The 18,022-nt window shown below is 48.9% G+C and overlaps 1 protein-coding gene across 1 annotated transcript; it reads right to left on the bottom strand.

Moving 5' to 3' along the window:
• Positions 1-1,582: 1,582 nt before the first annotated feature.
• Positions 1,583-16,967, bottom strand: Tfap2e (transcription factor AP-2 epsilon). Its single transcript, XM_027937697.2, has 7 exons — positions 16,941-16,967; positions 16,126-16,608; positions 15,530-15,581; positions 5,322-5,544; positions 3,938-4,056; positions 2,920-3,061; positions 1,583-1,865 (listed from the first exon to the last, which is right to left on the bottom strand). The coding sequence occupies exons 1-7, from the start codon at positions 16,965-16,967 to the stop codon at positions 1,583-1,585; spliced, it is 1,329 nt and encodes a 442-aa protein (XP_027793498.1).
• Positions 16,968-18,022: the final 1,055 nt, after the last annotated feature.

The raw sequence follows: 18,022 nt of genomic DNA, 5'->3' as shown, positions 1-18,022 counted from the left end.
AAGAGATCCTACAAGGGGCTAGGGATATAGCTCAGTTGGTAGAGAGCTTGCTTCGCATGTACCAGGTCCTGGGTTCAATCCCCAGCACCACACACACACACACAAAAAAAAAAAAAAAAAAAAAAAGGAAGAAGAAGATATGTGTGCTTGAGGAACAATCTAGTAGACAATTCAATAGGGAGGGAGAGATTGAAAATGCAGGACCAAAAAAAAAAAAAAAAGATGCCCAAAGAGTGAAATCCTCAAGAAAAGAGTTGAATTAGTATTGGCCTGATAATCTCAATCTCTCTCTCTCTCTCTCTCTCTCTCTCTCTCTCTCTCTCTCTCTCACACACACACACACACACACACACACATACACACACACAGTCACCAGCATTCACACGGACGCATACAAACCTACCACCAACAGTCATGGCAACACAGTACAGACAGCTAATAGCCAAGATGACCCATTCACCTACAGGCTAGCAAGTCACAATAATACACAAACAGTATTCACTTGACACACACAGATAGCCAGATAGATCCACATCTGGACTCCCTCTCAGAGGTATCCACACCACTCCTAATGTGTTCCCCATTAAGGACCCTTTCTTGCCCCAAGTCCTTCCTAAATCCCAGGTTCTGCCTCTACTCAGTGATCTCAAAGGAGGGAAATCCAGGCCCCAGGACTGAAGAAGGACAGGAAGGGCTTCATAGCCAAGGTCAGGTTTTATTAAGAGACTGAGGAAGCAATCTGAGAGATGGGGAGGTGTTTCAACTGTAGGGTGGAGAGAAACAGCAAATACAAAACCCTGTGATGACATCAGGGTGCCTGACATACCTTTCTTCCCTCCCAGCCCATGCACAGCTCTCTGTGAGCAAAACACCCTCTCTGTCCTGGTCCTGATGGTCCTCTCAGAGAATGAGCAGAAAACAGTGAAATAAATCCCCAACTCACTGGGAATAAGTAAGTTGTGCTCGACATTTTTAAACTTTCAAATTTAATTACATCATACATAAATAAATAGGACAAATAGCAACAGGGCTGTGACGCGCAGCCTGGATTCAAGTTCTGCAAGTTGTGCTTTGTCTTTGTTCCACTAGGGCTTCTCCTGCCCTTTGCTTTAAGAATGGAAAGGGTTCACAAAGCCCACTGGGACCTCCTTCCAGCACCTCTTTTCTGGGGTAGGAGATTCTGGGATGAGGCTTACTAGCTCTTCAGTAGCACCTCTGATTTGTTAACAATGTCCTCCAGCTATTATTAAAAAGCAGAAAACCTCGGCCCCTAGGAGCCCACTGCTGCCCAGACTCCCTAAAGGGTAGGGCTCTGCTCCTCAAGCCAGACTTTTTCATACCAATTTCCTGTCCAAGCCCTTTTTAGCAAAGGTCAGACAATTGCACACGTGAGACAGATACCTGGGCTCTTACCAACAGACCACCTCCCTTGCTCCTATCCAGAGCCCTAACTGGGGTTTCTGGATGAATGTTCTTTTTCTGGCCTGACTCTAATCCCACCTTTTAGTCCTTTCAGGGCCACCTTAGGAGCTAAGTCTCAACTCAGGGCTTGGGAGCCCCTTAGGATGAATGAGAGATTCGGTTATTTCCGATGTTTGGCATCCTTCTCTGAAGCCTTGGTTTCACCATGCCCACTGCCTACACTGGTTAGAAACATCTTGTCCAGTCCCTTGAGTGACTCCAGCAGGTAGTTCTGGAAGGCGGTGAGGGCAGCACAGATGGCAGGCCCTCCAAAGCCGTGGGTGATGAGGCTAAAGTGTGTCAGGCAACTCTGCACTCCAGGCTCCAGGATGAGTGCTGGGCGGCTGTTGCCCAATGGGGAGCGATCCTGAGCCATCAAGTCAGCAAACTCCTTGCAGATCTGCCTGGTGGGGGAAGGAAGGTCAGAAGTTAAAGGACAAGGCTCTGGGCCCAGAGAAGAATCTGTGTTCTGGGTTCTTAGATTACACAATTGCTTGCCTCTCCCAACAGTCTACAAATGATGATTATACTCATTTCACAGAAAAGAAAACCAAGGTTCAGAGAAGTAACCGAGTAGCCCAATATCATACAGCCAGTAAACAGCACGTGCTCCACGTACTGGGCTGTGCTCTCCCTGTGGATGTCCTGACCACATTCAGAGCTCAGCTCAACTTCTTTCTGCCTTATTCAGAAAACTTGCCTTGATCCTCTCAACTACCCCAAAAACCCAGTGCTTCACGGAACCTTGTCTTTTGAAATTATTAGGGAACCACAAAATTTGCCTTACACAATTGAAATATTATCTAGCAGCAGAGATTGAGGTCAGATGCTGTGCCAAGTACACTATATACATCATCTAATGATTTTTAAAACAAATCTATACCTGTCATATGGATGAGGAAACTGATTTCAGACAGGTTAGATGACCTGTCACGGGGACTGAGCTGGGATATGAGTCTAACTCCAGTCTGCAGTCATTATCCATTTCTCTGTGCACCCCATATGTGGCTCAGGCAAGAGGATCAGTCATCATTCTTCTTTGTCACCAAGAAACCCAGCCAGCATCTTAGACATTACTGGGACTCAGGAAGCACTTGGTATGTGAACTGATTCATGAATGAGGTGGAATCCACCATAGATGGGCTTTTTCCAACACAATATAAGCAGCCTCCCAGGTCTCTCCATTTGGTAATCCCATGAGTCTGGTTCTCTTCTAACTAGGTCTGAAAGTAATGAACATGGTGCCCAAATATACCCACCTGTGGTGCCAGGTATTCCTGTGCAGCATGCAGGAGGGTGCCCATGTGACCCTAAGCAGGGAGTCCAGATGTGCCTGTGTGTGGTGCAGTGTGCCACGTACGTGTACATGTGCTCACAGTTGGGCCCATTGTGCCCAGATCTGAGGTCTGTGTCTGTGCATTGCACTCCTGACAGCCTGTGTAGAGTGCCCTCACTCACTTGGCGGCCAGCAGCATGCTCTTGCGGCTGTGCAGTTCCCCCGGGTCAGCGTGCTGTCGGCACAGGTACTCAGCGGCTGCTTTGGCTGGGAACTCAGTCTCACAGACGTAGCCAAAGTCTCGAGCCAGGTGCACAGCCTCTCCTGTGGGGATCAGAGCTGTCACTACTACCAGGTGTGCCTCTGAGCCTGGAACCCAGCCTTGAACCTCTGACCCCCTGGCCAGGGGGCAACCTGCCCCATCCCACTTCTGAAGATACCAACTTCTGAAGATACCTGCCTCTGATTTCCTGCACCTGCCCAGATTTAGCCTCAATTGCATTACCCTCTCTTGGGACTACAGGGGTTGGGCCTGGAACTTCCAGAGGCAGAGCCCAGAGTCATTGACCTCCAGGGAAGAGGGCTGTCCCCCTCCCATCTACATACCACAGCCAAACACTGGCTGTGCCTTTCCCTACACACAAATGCACACACCCCCATAAGTAGCTCTCCACTGCATGTGCACACATATGCATAGATGTGCAAGGTGATATAGTGTCCCTCAGTATCCTCAAGGGACTGGTTCTAGGATTCCCTGAAAATGCCCAAATCCATGGGTGCTCAAGTCCCTTACATACAATGGCACACAGTATCTGCATCTAATCTATACACATCCTCCTGTATACTTGAAATCATCTCTAGATTGCTTGTGATAGCTAATACAAAGTAAATAGTTGTACTGTATTGTTTAAGGAATAAATGACAAGCAAAAGGTCTGTTCATGTTCACTAGAGGTAGAATATTTTCCAAACATTGTCAAACCATGGTTGGTTAAATTCTCAGATGGAACCCGCAGTTACAGAGGGCCAACTGTGCACACACATCACATACATGCCGTCTTACACATGACACAGAGATACTGCAGTGCTTACACGAATACACACATGACTAAACACACCCTCCTGCATTAGAGACAAGTCATGCCAGGTGACACAGACCTCCTCACACTCATGCTCAAGCCCACCTTCAGTTCTCACTCACCCTCCACCAATGAGGTCAGCAGTGTCACATTGGCAGCCTTCCGACGGCCAGCTGGCAGGTTGAGCCCAATCTTCTCTAGCCTTTCCCGTAGACACCGACCCCCATTCTTGGACTTGGCTCTTGATATGCAGAGAGAGAGAGACAGACACACAACTATGAAGACAAGAGAGAAGCCTGTGGGCTAAGTGGTCCTTACAGGGCCTTGTTGCCTGCACCAACCCCTGTTGAGGCTTAGGTTTGGCTTTGGAGATTCTCTAGGGTCTCTTAGCAAGATCCCAAACTCTTTCTAACTTTACTGGTTTTGCAGTCAAGATTGGCTTAGGGGGGCCCAGCACCTGGCTCCAAGATTCCCTCTCTTCTTCCCAGTCCTCGATAGCCCAGGGTGGAGAAGGACAGCATCACAGGGTCCTTTTCCCCACCTTAGCACATTTGTTGGGGATGCACAGATCCACAAGAGACACAGGGACATAGACAGGGAGACACAGGTACACACACACAGTCACTCAGGACTCAGACCCACAAACACATAGATGAGGCACATTGAGGGCCAAGAATACAGAGACACCAAGAGATACACATGCAGAGACCCAAGACAGACCCATGATAACATCAAATCAGGATCCCAGAGACATATGTACAGATACTCAGTCCCTCCAGGAAGCTCAAATTATCCAGGAATATAGAGACACCACTACAAATGTGGTGCCCACACAGAAGTACAGGCAAGCAAACATACACAAGACTACCTGCACATGCACATACAATCACACACACACAGAATAGGACACACTCTAGGCCACACATTGCCACTTAGTAACAGGATGCTCACACTAATGGAAACATATACTTCTAGCCATCCCCTAACTCACAAACACACACCATCCTGAGACTCATCAAAACTTATAGCCCTGAAGCAGAAATACCCTTCCCAGGCACAAGGACACGCAGAGAAATACACAGCAATGAAGACAAACTGCATCCCCATCCCCAGCACACATACACCAGTGAGGTCTATGCTACAGGGCCTTAGGTGCTGGGGTACCTTTTGGGGGAGGGGGGTGTAGATGACACTCTCTCTTCCCCAGACCCAGCCTCGTCCATTCTTTCCAACATGGATAAGTCCTTCATGCTTTCTCTGTGGCTGGGCTTTTTTCTACCCGCCCCCCCCACCACAATCCCAAAGGCCTGTGGGAACTACTGGAGACCTGGGTCTGCCTCCCAGCACATGTGTGATCTGGAGTCCCTGGGCCTTCCTCCTCCCAGGAGACTGAGTGGGGATGATGTTTGGGTAGGAGTGAGGCTGGCCCCCTTTCAGATGCCCTCAGAAGGTCTGAAGAAACCAGGGATTGTGGGCTGTGCAGTGGTTGTGGGTTGGCCTTCCTACCTGCGGAGGACGCCCCCCAGGAGAGAGGCGTTGAGGCACTCAGGAGGTGAGAGTCGCCGCTGTACTTCCCCCACGGTCACCTTGTACTTGGATGTTGAGCTGAGCAAGGAAAGCCGTCCAGGCACGGAGCAGAAGACCTCACTGGGGTTGGTGATGCCGCCAACCAGGCTGTCTTTGGCCAATGAGAGGGCCGAAAGGCTGCTGGCTTTGGAGGGGATGGGGACTGTGGAGTGGAAGCAAGGGAAGAGAGAGTGGGGGACACTGAGCAGCAGCCACAGGTCAGCCACCAGCCAGCTGGGGAGCAGGCACATTCCTGACTCACCAACCATGCACCTTAAGAGACCCCAGTATCCCTGCTTTACAAAGGGAGAAACTGAGGCACACTGAGGTTAAAGTGATACACCAAGTCCACTCAGCTAACAGGTGTGTACCTGGACCCACAGCTGTCTGGCTGTTGAACCCATGTCCTCTAAAGTCCCCAGCATGGTTCCCTCTTTAAACTCAGCTTCAACATATTGCTAGTTTTTGGTGGGTGCCATCAGAGAAGGAGCTGGATGTGAGGAAATGGAGTCTGAGGTGGAGGTAGGATTCCTGGGTCACCACAACAGGGTCATCCTGTCTGAGCAATCACCGAGAGTCTTTAATACATTCCCACCTCCTGAGATCAATGAGGGGGTTGGAAGCTTCAGACTGCCCCCATCCTGGGACCAGGAGATTATAGACCTATTAAGCTTCCAGCCCTGTTCCCCTTCCTGTTAGGTCACTCTGGGATGCTGTAGGAAATGAATAAAAAAATAAACCCAAAAGTGCCCTTGCTTGGATACTTCTTAATTATTTATGAAAGGCAGGGAAGGGAAACAATAGTTAATCCATTTTGCCGGATTGTACCAGATGTGGAACACCTATAAAAAGTTAAAAATAGACAAGGAGTGGTGTTCCACACCTGTAATCCCAGCAACTCAGGAGGATGAGGCAGGAGGATTGCAAGTTCAAAGCCAGCCTCAGCAAAAACCCTAAGCAATTTGGTGAGACTCAAAAGAAAAAATAAAAAGGTCTGGGGATGTGGCTCAGTGGTAAAGCTCCTCTGAGTTCAATCCCCAGTACCAAAACAAAAATAAATAAATAAATAAAAATTAAATGTAATATGTAATACAATCACACGGCATAATATAGTTATATAATAATAAGAATATAATTATATGTAATTTAATAATTATAATAATACTAATTAATATTAACAAGGTATAAGATTATTAATATTATTAATAATATTAATAAAGTATAAGATCTAAATCATGACTCCCAACATATTTTAATATACCTGTGTCAATTTTGTTGAAATATTAATGGAATTTAAAACTTAGAGATTAATGGATTAATTTTCTAAAACTCAGATACTCTTGGCTCTAAAAGAAAGTTCTTCCCAAAGTCTAACCTCCATCTTCCTGCTTAACTGCAGGCAGAGGGGAGAATATTGAGGCACTTGCTTCTTCAGAGGAACCCCTTAGGTTTCTGTTCTTTCAAGGAACTGAGAGCTTCAAAAGACAAGGCTGTGTGTGTGTGTGTGTGTGTGTGTGTGTGTGTGTGTGTTGGCAGTAGGAATCAAGTGAGGAGTCTGAGGTTAATAATTACTGAGCACACACTATGCTGTGTGTTCACATAGATAACCCCCCTGAGCCCTTAGAACAACCCACAAGGGAGCTACCCTTACTCCCATTCTACAGAGGAGGAGGCTAAAGCCCAGAAAGGTGAAGTCAGTGAGCCACAGATCACTTAGCTGGTAAAATGAGAACCAAAAGCCAACCCATCGTGGTCTCAAAAGCAGTGCCCTGAGCCTTTCCACCAAATGGCTGATCACGTGTGTGATAAGAACCATGCTACATCTTGGGAATGCAGAGGTAAACAAGGCTAACCCAGTTAGCTTAGAATTAGCTATTTCTGCCTAGCGTGGCAGAGCCCCACCCTCCACCCTCCCTGGATGATATCCCCATCTTCCACCCAGCTGCCCAGCCAGACACCCTCCGCATTTCTCTGGCCCACATGCCCATCTACACCATGTCCTACAGTGTCCGCATCCTAACTTGCCTGGGACGCTGCCTCTTTTATGCACAGACAGACACTTGCTCACTTCCCACCTGAATTTCATCACAGGTCTTCTGTGGTGCCCCTGCTCTGTTGCAGAGGGATCTTTCTAAGTCATGTATCACTTCACAGCATTAAGCCTATCAATGGCTGGACAGTTCCCTGAGGATCAATCCCCAACTCCACAGCTGTGCAGAATGATGTCACCTGCTGTCAATAAGGACCAACTATATACCATATGCTGTACATGAACAGCTCTGAGGAGAAGAGCTGATGTCCATATCCCATGTCAAAAGGAAGAAATGGAAAGTTCAAAGAGGTTAAAATGGCACAGCAAGGAAGGAGCAGAACTCACTCTGTCTCCTAACTCCAAAGCTCATGTCCTTGACCACGATGCTACAGTGGCCTCCTTCACCCTTCTTGGTGTTTTGGCTCCTGCCTACTGGTCTTGCCTGGTCCCCATTTGTCCTCCAGGCCTTAGATTCACATTGACCAGTAGAAATATAATATGAGCCACATATGTAAACTCCCAGACCTGCTCATGTGTGCATGAGAATGCTTATCCCTAGGTCCCTCTTCACCTGTGCCCCTCTGCCTTGAGGGGACTTGGGACGATATAACTATTCTATAGCTGGATTGTTTTAGTGGTTTCATGACTACATATATATATTTGTCAAAACTCACAGAAACAGACATTTGGAAAGGGCCAACGGCACTGTATTTAAAAAAATAAACCTACAAATTGATCAATTAGCAATAAAAAGGACAAAGTGACTGTCCTTCCTCCCATCTCTCCTAGTCAGAGGGAGGGATCAGAGAAACAAAATTTTTTCTTTCTTCCATCCAATTGTTATTAAAACTGGAATCCCCTGAGGCCAGGCCAGTGACAGGGGAGAGAGACCAAGGCTTTGTTAAGCTGTTTGTGCATGTGCAAATATGGGTGTGTGTCCCAGAAGTGACCATACACAAAATTATTTGCCCTTGTCATAGAGCAATGAGGATGAGATTGTCCATGTGTACATACACTCAATACTCAGCCACAGCTCTGTATACAGACACAGTCTCTGCCCTCCTTGAGGGTGACCACATGCATATGGACACACACAAGTGCCTTATCCTGTCAATGGTATATTTATGCAAACTAGGTGCAGCCATGTGTGTGAAATGGCAAGGGACATATGTGTCTATGAATAACAGACCTTGCTGTTTCCCCTACCTGTCCCTTTTCCTTCAGAACCTCTTTCCTCAAAAACAGCAAGAGGGATGGAGTTCAAGATTAGGGAAGCTGGGGAGGGGGCCGTCATGTAGTGGGGAATTAAACTAGCCCAGACTGCAGAGCAGGGACATTGGTGGTCTCCCACACCCACAGGACAGTTCCCACCACAGTGATTCCTGAAGCTGAGATGGTCTGCCCATGGTGTGCCCCTGGTCACACAGGCAGAAGCCATTCATGTACTCCCAAGGCTCAGAGCTGATGCAAGAGCTCTCAGTTATTCAACTCACATACCCAAGTCACACTCTATCCACAGGTGGTAGATACAGTCTGGCTACTGAATCTGGGGGTATGCAACAGACTCTCAGAAAGCTTGTTAAAACTGCAATTCCTTCTAGAACAAAACAGAGGAGAAAAATCTTCATGACCTTGGGTTGGGCACATAGTTATAACACCAAAAGCATGACCCATTAAAGCAAATAACTATAAATTGGATTTTGTCCAAATTCAAAATTTGGGGGGCTGGGTGGTGGCTCAGTGGTAGAGTACTTCTTGCCTAGCATACGTGAGGCACTGGGTTCAATCCTCAGCACCACATAGAAATAAATAAAGAAAATAAAGATATAGTGTTCATCACAACTAAACATATTTTTTTAAAAAATTCAAAATTTTTGTCCCTCAAAGGATGCTATTAAGAAAATAAACCTGGGGCTGGGGATGTGGCTCAAGTGGTAGCGCGCTCGCCTGCCATGCGTGCGGCCCGGGTTCGATCCTCAGCACCACATACAAACAAAGATGTTGTGTTTGCCGAGAACTGAAAAATAAATATTAAAAAAAAAAATTCTCTCTCTCTCTCTCTCTCCTCTTTCTTAAAAAAAAAAAAAAAGAAAAGAAACCACTGTAACACAGTGGTGGACTGCTTGCTCTCATGTGTGAGGCACTGGATTCGATCCTCAGCACCACATAAAAATAAATAAACAAAACAAAGACATTGTGTCCAAGTGTAACTAAAAAATATTTTTTAAAAAAGGAAAATAAATAGATGAGGTATCAGGCTAGAAAAAAATGCTTGCAAATCATATAAATCTGATAAAGGATGTGTGTTCAGAACATATAAAAAAGAGCCCTCTTATCTCAACAAGATAACAACCTAGTTAGAAAACAACAAAATATGTGAAGACATTTCACCAAATATGATAGATGAATGACTAATAAACACAAGAAAAAGTGCTCAACAAAATTAGTCATTAGAGAAATGCAAATTAGGCATGGTGGTGAAAGTCTGTAATCCCAACTCCCTGGGAGGCTGAGACAGAAGATCACAAGTTTGAGGCCAGCCTTAGCAATTTAGTGAGACCCTGTCTCAAAATTCAAATAAATAAATATATATATATAAAAGACTGGGGACATAATGTGCTCAGTGGTAGAGTGCCCCTGGGTGGTACAGTCCTCAAGAGAGAGAAATTAGGACTATATTAAGATACCACTAGATGGTTATAACAAAAGACATACAATATCAAATGTATTTGAGGGTGTGCAGAAACTAGAACCCTCTTGTATTGCTGGTAGGAATATAAAAACTTAGTAAAGCTACTTAATTTATTTTTATTTTTTATTTTTTGGTACGCAGGATTGAACCAGGGACACTTAAACACTGAGCCACATCCCCAGTCCTTTTTATATTTTGTTTAGAGACAGGGTCGTGCTAAGTTGCTGAAGCTGGCTTTGAACTTGTGATCCTCCTGCCTCAGCCTCCCCAGTCACTGGGATTACACCTTACCCAGCCAGTAAAGCCACAAAGCCAGTAAAGCTGTTTTAGAAAACAGCTTGGGGGGCTGGGGATGTGGCTCAAGTTGTGCCACTCTTGCCTAGCATGCGTGAGGCCCTGGGTTCGATTCTCAGCACCACATAAAGTAAAATAAAGATATTGTGCCCACCTAAAACTAAAAAATAAATTTAAAAAAGAAAACAGCTTGGGCCAGGTATGGTGGCACACACCTGTAATCCTAGTGACTTGGGAGGCTGAGGCAGGAGGAATGAAAGTTCAAAGCCTGCCTCAGCAACTCAATGAGGCCCTAAGCAACTTAGTAAGAACTTTAAAAGGGTTGGGACAGGGCTGGGAATAGAGCCCAGTTGGTAGAGTGCTTGTCTCATATGCACAAGGCTCTGGATTCAGTCCCCAGAACCACACACACAAAAAAAGGGCTGGGACATAGCTCAGTGCTAAAGCGCCCCTGGGTTCAATCCCAGCATCAAAAATAAAGAAAGAAAGAAATCAAAATAAAATAGAAAACAGCTTGGCAGTTTCTTTAAAATTAAACATATATTTACCATATAGTCCAAAGATTTCATATCCAGGAATTTTCCCAACAGCAATGAACACAGGTCTACCCAAAGTCAAGTATATGAATGTCTACAGCAATTCCTAATTGCCAAAAAGTGGAAACAACTCAAGTGTTCATCAAGTGACCAATGGTTAAATAAAATATGTTGCTGGATGTGGTTGGTGGTGCACACCTAAAATCCCAGGGACTCAGGAGGCTGAGGCAAGAGGATTGCAAATTCAAGTCGGCCTGAGCAACTTAGTGAGGCCTTAAGTAACTGAAAATTACTTAATGAAACATTAAAAGGGCTGGGAATGTAACTCAGTGTTATAGCAGCACTCTGGGTTCAATTCCCCAACCTCTGACCCCCCAAAAGTGTGTTACATATAGTAGAATACTACTCAGCAATGAAAAGAAGAAAAGTTACTAATATATGTTACAAGGATGAGCCTCAAAAACACAATGCTAAGTAAAAGAGGCTAGAACTTGAAAAGTCTGCATATAATCTATTCTATTTATACAACATGTTCAGAACATGCAAATTTACAGACAGATCAGTGATTGCCTAAGGCTTGGCGGGAGAATAAAGATTAACTACAAATGGGAATGAAGAAATTTTGAGGGGTGACAAATGTCTCAAAATAGATTGTGCTAATGGTTATACAACTCTGTACATTTTACTAAAAGTAAATAATATTCATACAACAAATGAATTTTAGCTATGTAAATGTTTCCTCAATCAATCAGTTAAAGTGCAAGTTCTAGGACCATACTTTGGGGATTCTTATTCAGATGTGGGGAGGTGCCCAGAAACAGCCTTTTTTTTTTTTTCAGTTGCAAATGGACGCAATACCTTTATTTTATTTTTATGTGGTGCCAGGGATTGAACCCAGTGCCTCAAGCATGCTAGGCAAGTGCTCTATCACTGAGTCACAACCCCAGGCCCCCCGAAACAGCTTTTTTTTTTTTTTTCACCAGGGATTGAACCCTGGAGTGCTTAACCATTGAGTCACATCCCAGGCCCTTTTTAGTTTTTGTTTTGAGACAGAGAGACTTGCTAAGTTGCTTAGGGTCTCGATAAATTGCTGAGGCTGGCTTTGAACCTGAGATCCTCCTGCCTCAGCCTCTGGAGCTGCTGGGATTATAGGCGAGTGCACAGGGCCTAGCCAGAACTACATTTTTAGCCAGCACCACCAGGGGATCTTGATGCCTTTGCTTCTGTAGTTCACACTTAGGGTCCCAGGAGTCCAAAGCCTTGAGTGTGTGGCTGAGGCAGGACAAAGGCAAACAGGAGGGGCAGTGACCCTTCCCCTCAGCCTTCTTGTGTCTCCTCTACCCCAGTAGGACCTGCTGGTTAAGTTTCCTTCTCAACAACTGCAAGAGGATTTCTTTTAAACATACTCTCATCCCTTCTCCCCCCTTCTTCACACTCTTCCATGGCTCCCGCTGTCCTCAGGTTAAGTCCAAACTATCTGCATTGCCACTGTTTTTTTTCTAGAGCAGACAGCAGCCTGGGAGGCAAGTAAGGAAGGGTTATGGAAATGCAGGGTTAGATTCTGTCTTTGTGTAAGATTTTGATATTATGTTTGTTATTATCTTGATTCATGCGGTGAGTACCTCACTCCTTAACTTTCAGAACCTTCCCGGAGCCCAAGAAGGCAGAGGAGCTAGTGACATCAGCCACTGTAGGGGAGACTCCCTGAGACTGAACAATTGATTCTCCTGCTTTCCAAGAGGGCAATCACCCACTCTCTTTTGGGAGAGAAGGAGGGATGCAATTCAATTCTTAACTCTAAACCACGCCCCTACAGCTGTGACTGTATAACATGAAACCTACAGGAACTTTGACTCTTTTTATCCTATCTGGTTTTCCCACAGAAAGGGCATTTGCACATGCTTTTTACCCAGTGCCGTAAAAGTAGATCGGCTCTTTCCATACTCCCTCTCCCAATGTACTCAGACTTAAAATCCCATCACCTAGTACCCACTGAGCACCCACTCACTGCACCTGGCTAAAATCTCTCTTCTAGGAAGCCTCCTGACCTCAGGCGCTTTGCGGCTGGCTCGGCTCATTGTCCTGTGAGTTCCTATGGTGTCTTGCACAGACACCCTTACCCACCCACCCCGCCTTTCTTGACTGGAAAATATTTCTGCGCAGCTCTTTCCCCTACCATTACCGCCTGCTTTCTGTTTCTCTGGGACGGGTTGCAAAACTGGAGGTGACAACTGTGCGCAGAAAATGGAGGGCTCCCAACTTCCCCTCTGTTAGGCCTTAATCCAGTCTGCCACCCCCAAACCCAAGTTGTGGCTGCAAGGGGCAGACGTGGAAGTGTGTGGTAGGTCTGCGCGTCGCCGGCCCTCCTCTCCAGGGCAAGTGCCTGGAATCTGCCAAGATTGCATAATCCCGGGCTGGGCCCCTAGGGCTTCCAGGCTCGCACCCGGGTGGCACAGGTGAGATGGAGGCCCAAGGATCTGTCTGCTGTGGGCTGGGGCGACCCGGGTTTCTTACGCAGGACCCTAACCCTTTGTAACGCAGCCGCCCCTCCAGCCAAGGCTGGAGGACCTGGAAGAGTGGGACGCTTCAGCTGGCCAAGAGTAACTTTCTATAATTAAGGCCCCCGGGCAGAGTGGGGTCCCTCATCGCACCCGGCGGGCGCTGGAGCTCCCAAGGAAACAACAGGGACTTCCAGTGCTCTCTGAAGGGTCCGAAGACGAAGAAAGGCGCTAACCCATTGCACAGTTGGAGACCCGCGGGGCTAGCGGTGAGGCCGGGTCCCGCAGCGACCGCTGAGGACCAGGGCAAACTGCCCGCTGCGCGGGGGGTGACGAGGCTCCTGGGTGCAGGACTGAAGGTGGGGCCATCGTCGGCACATCGGCTGCTCTAGGTGGACACCGCGGGAGCCAGCAGTACTTTGGCTTTTGCGAGGACCGCAAGCTCAGGCACCGACTCTCTACTCCCCAAACGTCTGCCTGGAGGCCGATTGGCTAATTCTCGGCGCAAGGACGAAGCACTTCCTCCCGCCGAGCGCTCGGGGCCCTGGCCCCTTTATTCCCGTTTTGCTGCAGCGCCTTGGGCTGTAACTCAGGTTCCCCGCTTAGGTTACCGGCTTTCCACCTCGCTCCGCTAGGCCACCTGAGATCTGGCACTGCCATCCACCAGGTGTGCGAACTCACGTCCGTGCCTCCTGCTGGCTCCATCAAGCCAGCTCGCAGAGCCCAGACACTCACTGTGTCCCTGGGACTGCCTTCGGGGCGCATCTAAGATTCAAGAGTTTTGGAACCTGATATCCTTTGAAAGAAACCAGCTCTGGTTCCTAGCTATAATTCAGGATTAAGGTACTCTGAGTAACAGCAGATTGTTTTACCCTTCCTCAGGACAGGCTTCCCAGAACTTGCCGGTGGGGAGCTCCAGGAATTGGGATGTCACCAATAGCTGAGGTTGTGAGGAGACCCCAGCAACTACACTGTGCACCCCACCCAGCTCAACTAGCAGGGCTTTGTTGGCTTAGTGGACAGCTCCTGTCCTGATAGAAGGTACTATCTCCAAGAGTCTTCCATTATACTTGGTCCACTGTTCTCGGAGATAGGATCATCCTTGAAATTCCCCAGTTCCTGGCCCCCACCCAGGTTCAAGGACAGGTAACCTAGGTTCACTCACTCACTTGGTCCTCAGGCCCCAAAAGCCATTCAAGGTTGTGTCTCATACCCCTGATTTTACTAATGCAAAAGGACACCTGGAAAATTTACAGGAAGGGAATCTCACATGTCTAGAAATTATCAGATACCAAAGGATAAATTCCAAGACACAACAGAGATCCTGACACATACACTGAGAACTCCAAACAGAAATGTACCCCAAAGTACAAAGATGCAAATTACAAATACACTCACACTAACAAAGACATACCAAGAAATATCCGACACCTGGGAAAGGAACATGTGGACAGGTACAGGACTTTGAACTCTAACAGAGACAGGGACATCCAGGAGTACGCAGGCCCTGACCCACAAACATACAGCCTAATACAACAATATTCAGTTCTTCTAAGCCTACTAGCTGCAGGAAGCTCCTGCTGAAAGAAAATTCCCTAGCAGAAAACTGAAAGGGCCTCAAGGCTCTTCAGGGAAGGAAGGGTAGGAGAGCCACTGCTAAGCTCCAAAATGCTAACGCTCTGTAAAGTGGAAATCATCCACAAAAATCTGTGGAACAACACTCCCATTCCCACCTCTTAGGAAATAGGGAAGTGGTTTAACTCGTTCTGCAAATTAACTCCAGATCCACAAGAGCGCCCTCCCCTTGGCGAGGGAAGGCCAGGCCCAGGAGTCACAGCCAAGGGAGCGGACCCAGCTCAGGCCACCGCAGGCGGCAGGCTTCAGGACAAAATCACAGACCCCGGCTCTACTGCCCAGCATCTAGCCAGGCTCGCAGCCTTCGCTGTCCCTCTAAGGGTTCGTGAAGAATGTTCAGAGGCCACCGAGCCTGGTGACGCACATGAGGCACTGGCGGCAGTGAAGAAAGTGGGTCTGTGCTCCCTGGGCCTGCACTATCTCGCCTGGCTCTGCCCTGGCAGTTACACGCCATTCCTTACCTTTCTTTATCACAGACTGGTCCAGGAGGTTCATTCCCGGCTCATCCATGGCCTGCAAGTAGGTGAAGGTGGCAGTGAGGGCGTGAGTAAATCTAGTCGTCTGTTGCTTCCCAAGCCCCTGCTGCCCCTATCTCTGTCCGCTCAGCTCTGCGTGCAGCACAGCCGCCCGAGTCGGCGACGGGCGGGGCAGGGATAGCGGTGGCTCGCACTATCTACCTGGCGCCAAGGTGGAATCCTGGGTACTCACCGTGGCTTAGACAAGCAACTACTGCGCCTCCCTTCGCTCCAGGAGCAGGATGCCCCAGAAGACTGCCCATCAGACGGGAATGGATGCCCAACGTGGCTCAATGGCACACCCGAAGAAAGAGAAGAGTTGCGCAGGCACCACGCATTGACAAAGTGCCAGGCTACCTTTAAACTGCGGGCAGTTTCTAAACCAGGACGTGGGATGTATCTTGGAGTCACGAGTGGGAGAACTGGGAGAAAAGTTATGTCCCTACATTTGTCACTTTTAACCTCCAGCCAGGTTGCTAAATGGCCGCAGCCAGAGGGAGCGAGGGGAGGTGGGCAGCCATCCCAGACCCCTCGAGTCTCACCTGCAGATCTTCCAGGCCAGGTGGCGCCGCCAGCCCGGGAAGGCCCAGGGGCGCCTCAGCTAGGCCGTGCGCACCGTCGGCCAGGCTGTGCAGTAGCCGGGGCACTGCGGCGGCGTACTCACGGCGCGGGTCGAGACTCAGAGCGCGGGCGGGCGGCGCCAGCAAGCCGGGCGGCTCGTCGTGGGCGCGGGCGGCAGTGCGGGGCGCGGCCCAGGCAGCCTGCGGAGGTTGTGGCTGCGCCAGGGGCGTCAGGCCACCGTATGGGTCCCCGGCCAGGTGGGGAAAGGCGGCGGCGGCGTCGGGCGCCTGGCCGTAGGGCAGTGGCGGCTGCGGGTAGGGCGGCGGGAAGTAGGGCGGCTGGAAGTCGGCGGCAGCTGCGGCCGCCGGCGTGTGGCAGAGCGGTGGCGCCGGTCCGTAGGCTGCCTGGGACAGAGACGACAGACGGGCCCCGCCAGCCGCTGCGCCGAGCCCGTCGGGGCGCTCCTGGGAAGGAAAGGGCGAGCTAGGTGACCCACGGGCAGCTGAAAGGACCCCAGCCAGAAAGGATCCTTCTTGGCTCCGGAGGATCCAGCTGCCGTCCGATCCTCTTCCTCGGGCCCAGTGTCTATCACCGAATGACCCGAGGGCGCGGGCGCAGGAGCCTCAGGCTGAGGCTACCTACCCACCTCCCTCTAAGCTGGCGGAGTCCTTACTGCTCCCTCCCTCCCTCCGAGATTTCGTTGGCGCAAGGGCAGGAGGTTTGGAAGATGCAGCACGCGGGCTCCTCGATTCTCCGGCCAAGGGTGCCCGGTGCGGCGGGACCTGAGACTACTCACCATGGCGGAGTAAGTGTGCACCAGCATGAGGCGGGTAGTGCGGGGTGTGAGACGTAGCGGTTGCAGAGCTCTCGCCCGACGGCGAGCGCTGCGGGAAGAGGGGCGGGAAGCGGACACAGCCGGCTAGGGTCTCGGCGCGGCACCTGGGTACCACCCAGCCCAGAGCCCAGCCTGTGTAAAGTCCTCAGCTGTGAGCACCCTGAGGCTGGTCCAAGGAAGCGGAAAGGACTGGCCTCTGATGGCACTTGGAAAAGTCGGTCAACGGGTACCCAGCGCCTGCCCCACTCCCTCTGAGAGCAGCCTGCTCCATGCACTCCAGTTATAGTGGCGGGGGCGCGCCAAGCCTCGGGGGCGCGCATTAAAGAGACAAGCGATGGCCTTTCTCTCCTTTTTCCCTAGCGGTCGCCCAAAGGAGGGCGTGGCTTTGGTGTGATCCGGCTGGGTGGGTAGCAGAGAGTGAATTCGACCCCTGCTGATCTAAGCTGCATTCTGGGTTCGAAGCTCTCACAACTGCAGTGAAACAGAGGGTTCTAGGCTGGGACAAAGAGGCCCTGAATTTGCTTAGCTCTCTGGCATCTTCACCTTTGCTCAAAGCACAACTCTTTACTGGTCTCAGCTTCCTCCTCTGTAAAGTGCGCATCATTTCTCAGGAAGGGAAGGTTGAGTTTTAGGGGGAAAAAAAGAGCGATTGATTTAAATTTTTTTGAGAAAAAGGAAAAGATTTATTGCTTTGCTAGCCAAGGAGAAACAGAGGGGACTCCTGTCCTAAAGCCTGTGATTCTGCCCACCAGCAGGAACAGGGGGCTTTTAAACAGGTGATTCAAAGGCTACATTCCATGTATTCTCTGTCTGGAGTTGTAATTCACTTGTTAATTTGGGAGGTTGTCATTTTTTTTTTTTTTTTAGTTGTTGATGTACCTTTATTTTTTTGCTTATTTATATGTGGTGCTGAAGATCGAACCTGGTGCCTCACACATGCTAGGCAAGTGCTCTGCCACTGAGACACAATCCCAGCCCTGTCATTTTTTTTAAACTGGTTTTATTTTTTAAATACATGACAGAGGAATGCATCACAATTCTTA

The sequence above is a fragment of the Marmota flaviventris genome, chromosome 10 (genome assembly GCF_047511675.1).
Source record: "Marmota flaviventris isolate mMarFla1 chromosome 10, mMarFla1.hap1, whole genome shotgun sequence".
Taxonomy (NCBI): domain Eukaryota; kingdom Metazoa; phylum Chordata; class Mammalia; order Rodentia; family Sciuridae; genus Marmota; species Marmota flaviventris.
This window is presented reverse-complemented; position numbering and strand designations above follow the sequence as displayed.

Bases quoted from the DNA above. Each gene is read 5' to 3' on its own strand.
- Tfap2e (XM_027937697.2), bottom strand. From the start codon at position 16,967: ATGCTGGTGCACACTTACTCCGCCATG. The intron at 16,609-16,940 runs GTGAGTAGTCTC...TTTCCTTCCCAG, and splicing joins TGCACACTTACTCCGCCATG to GAGCGCCCCGACGGGCTCGG. The intron at 4,057-5,321 runs GTAGGAAGGCCA...CTGCATATCAAG, and splicing joins CTGGGGGGCGTCCTCCGCAG to AGCCAAGTCCAAGAATGGGG.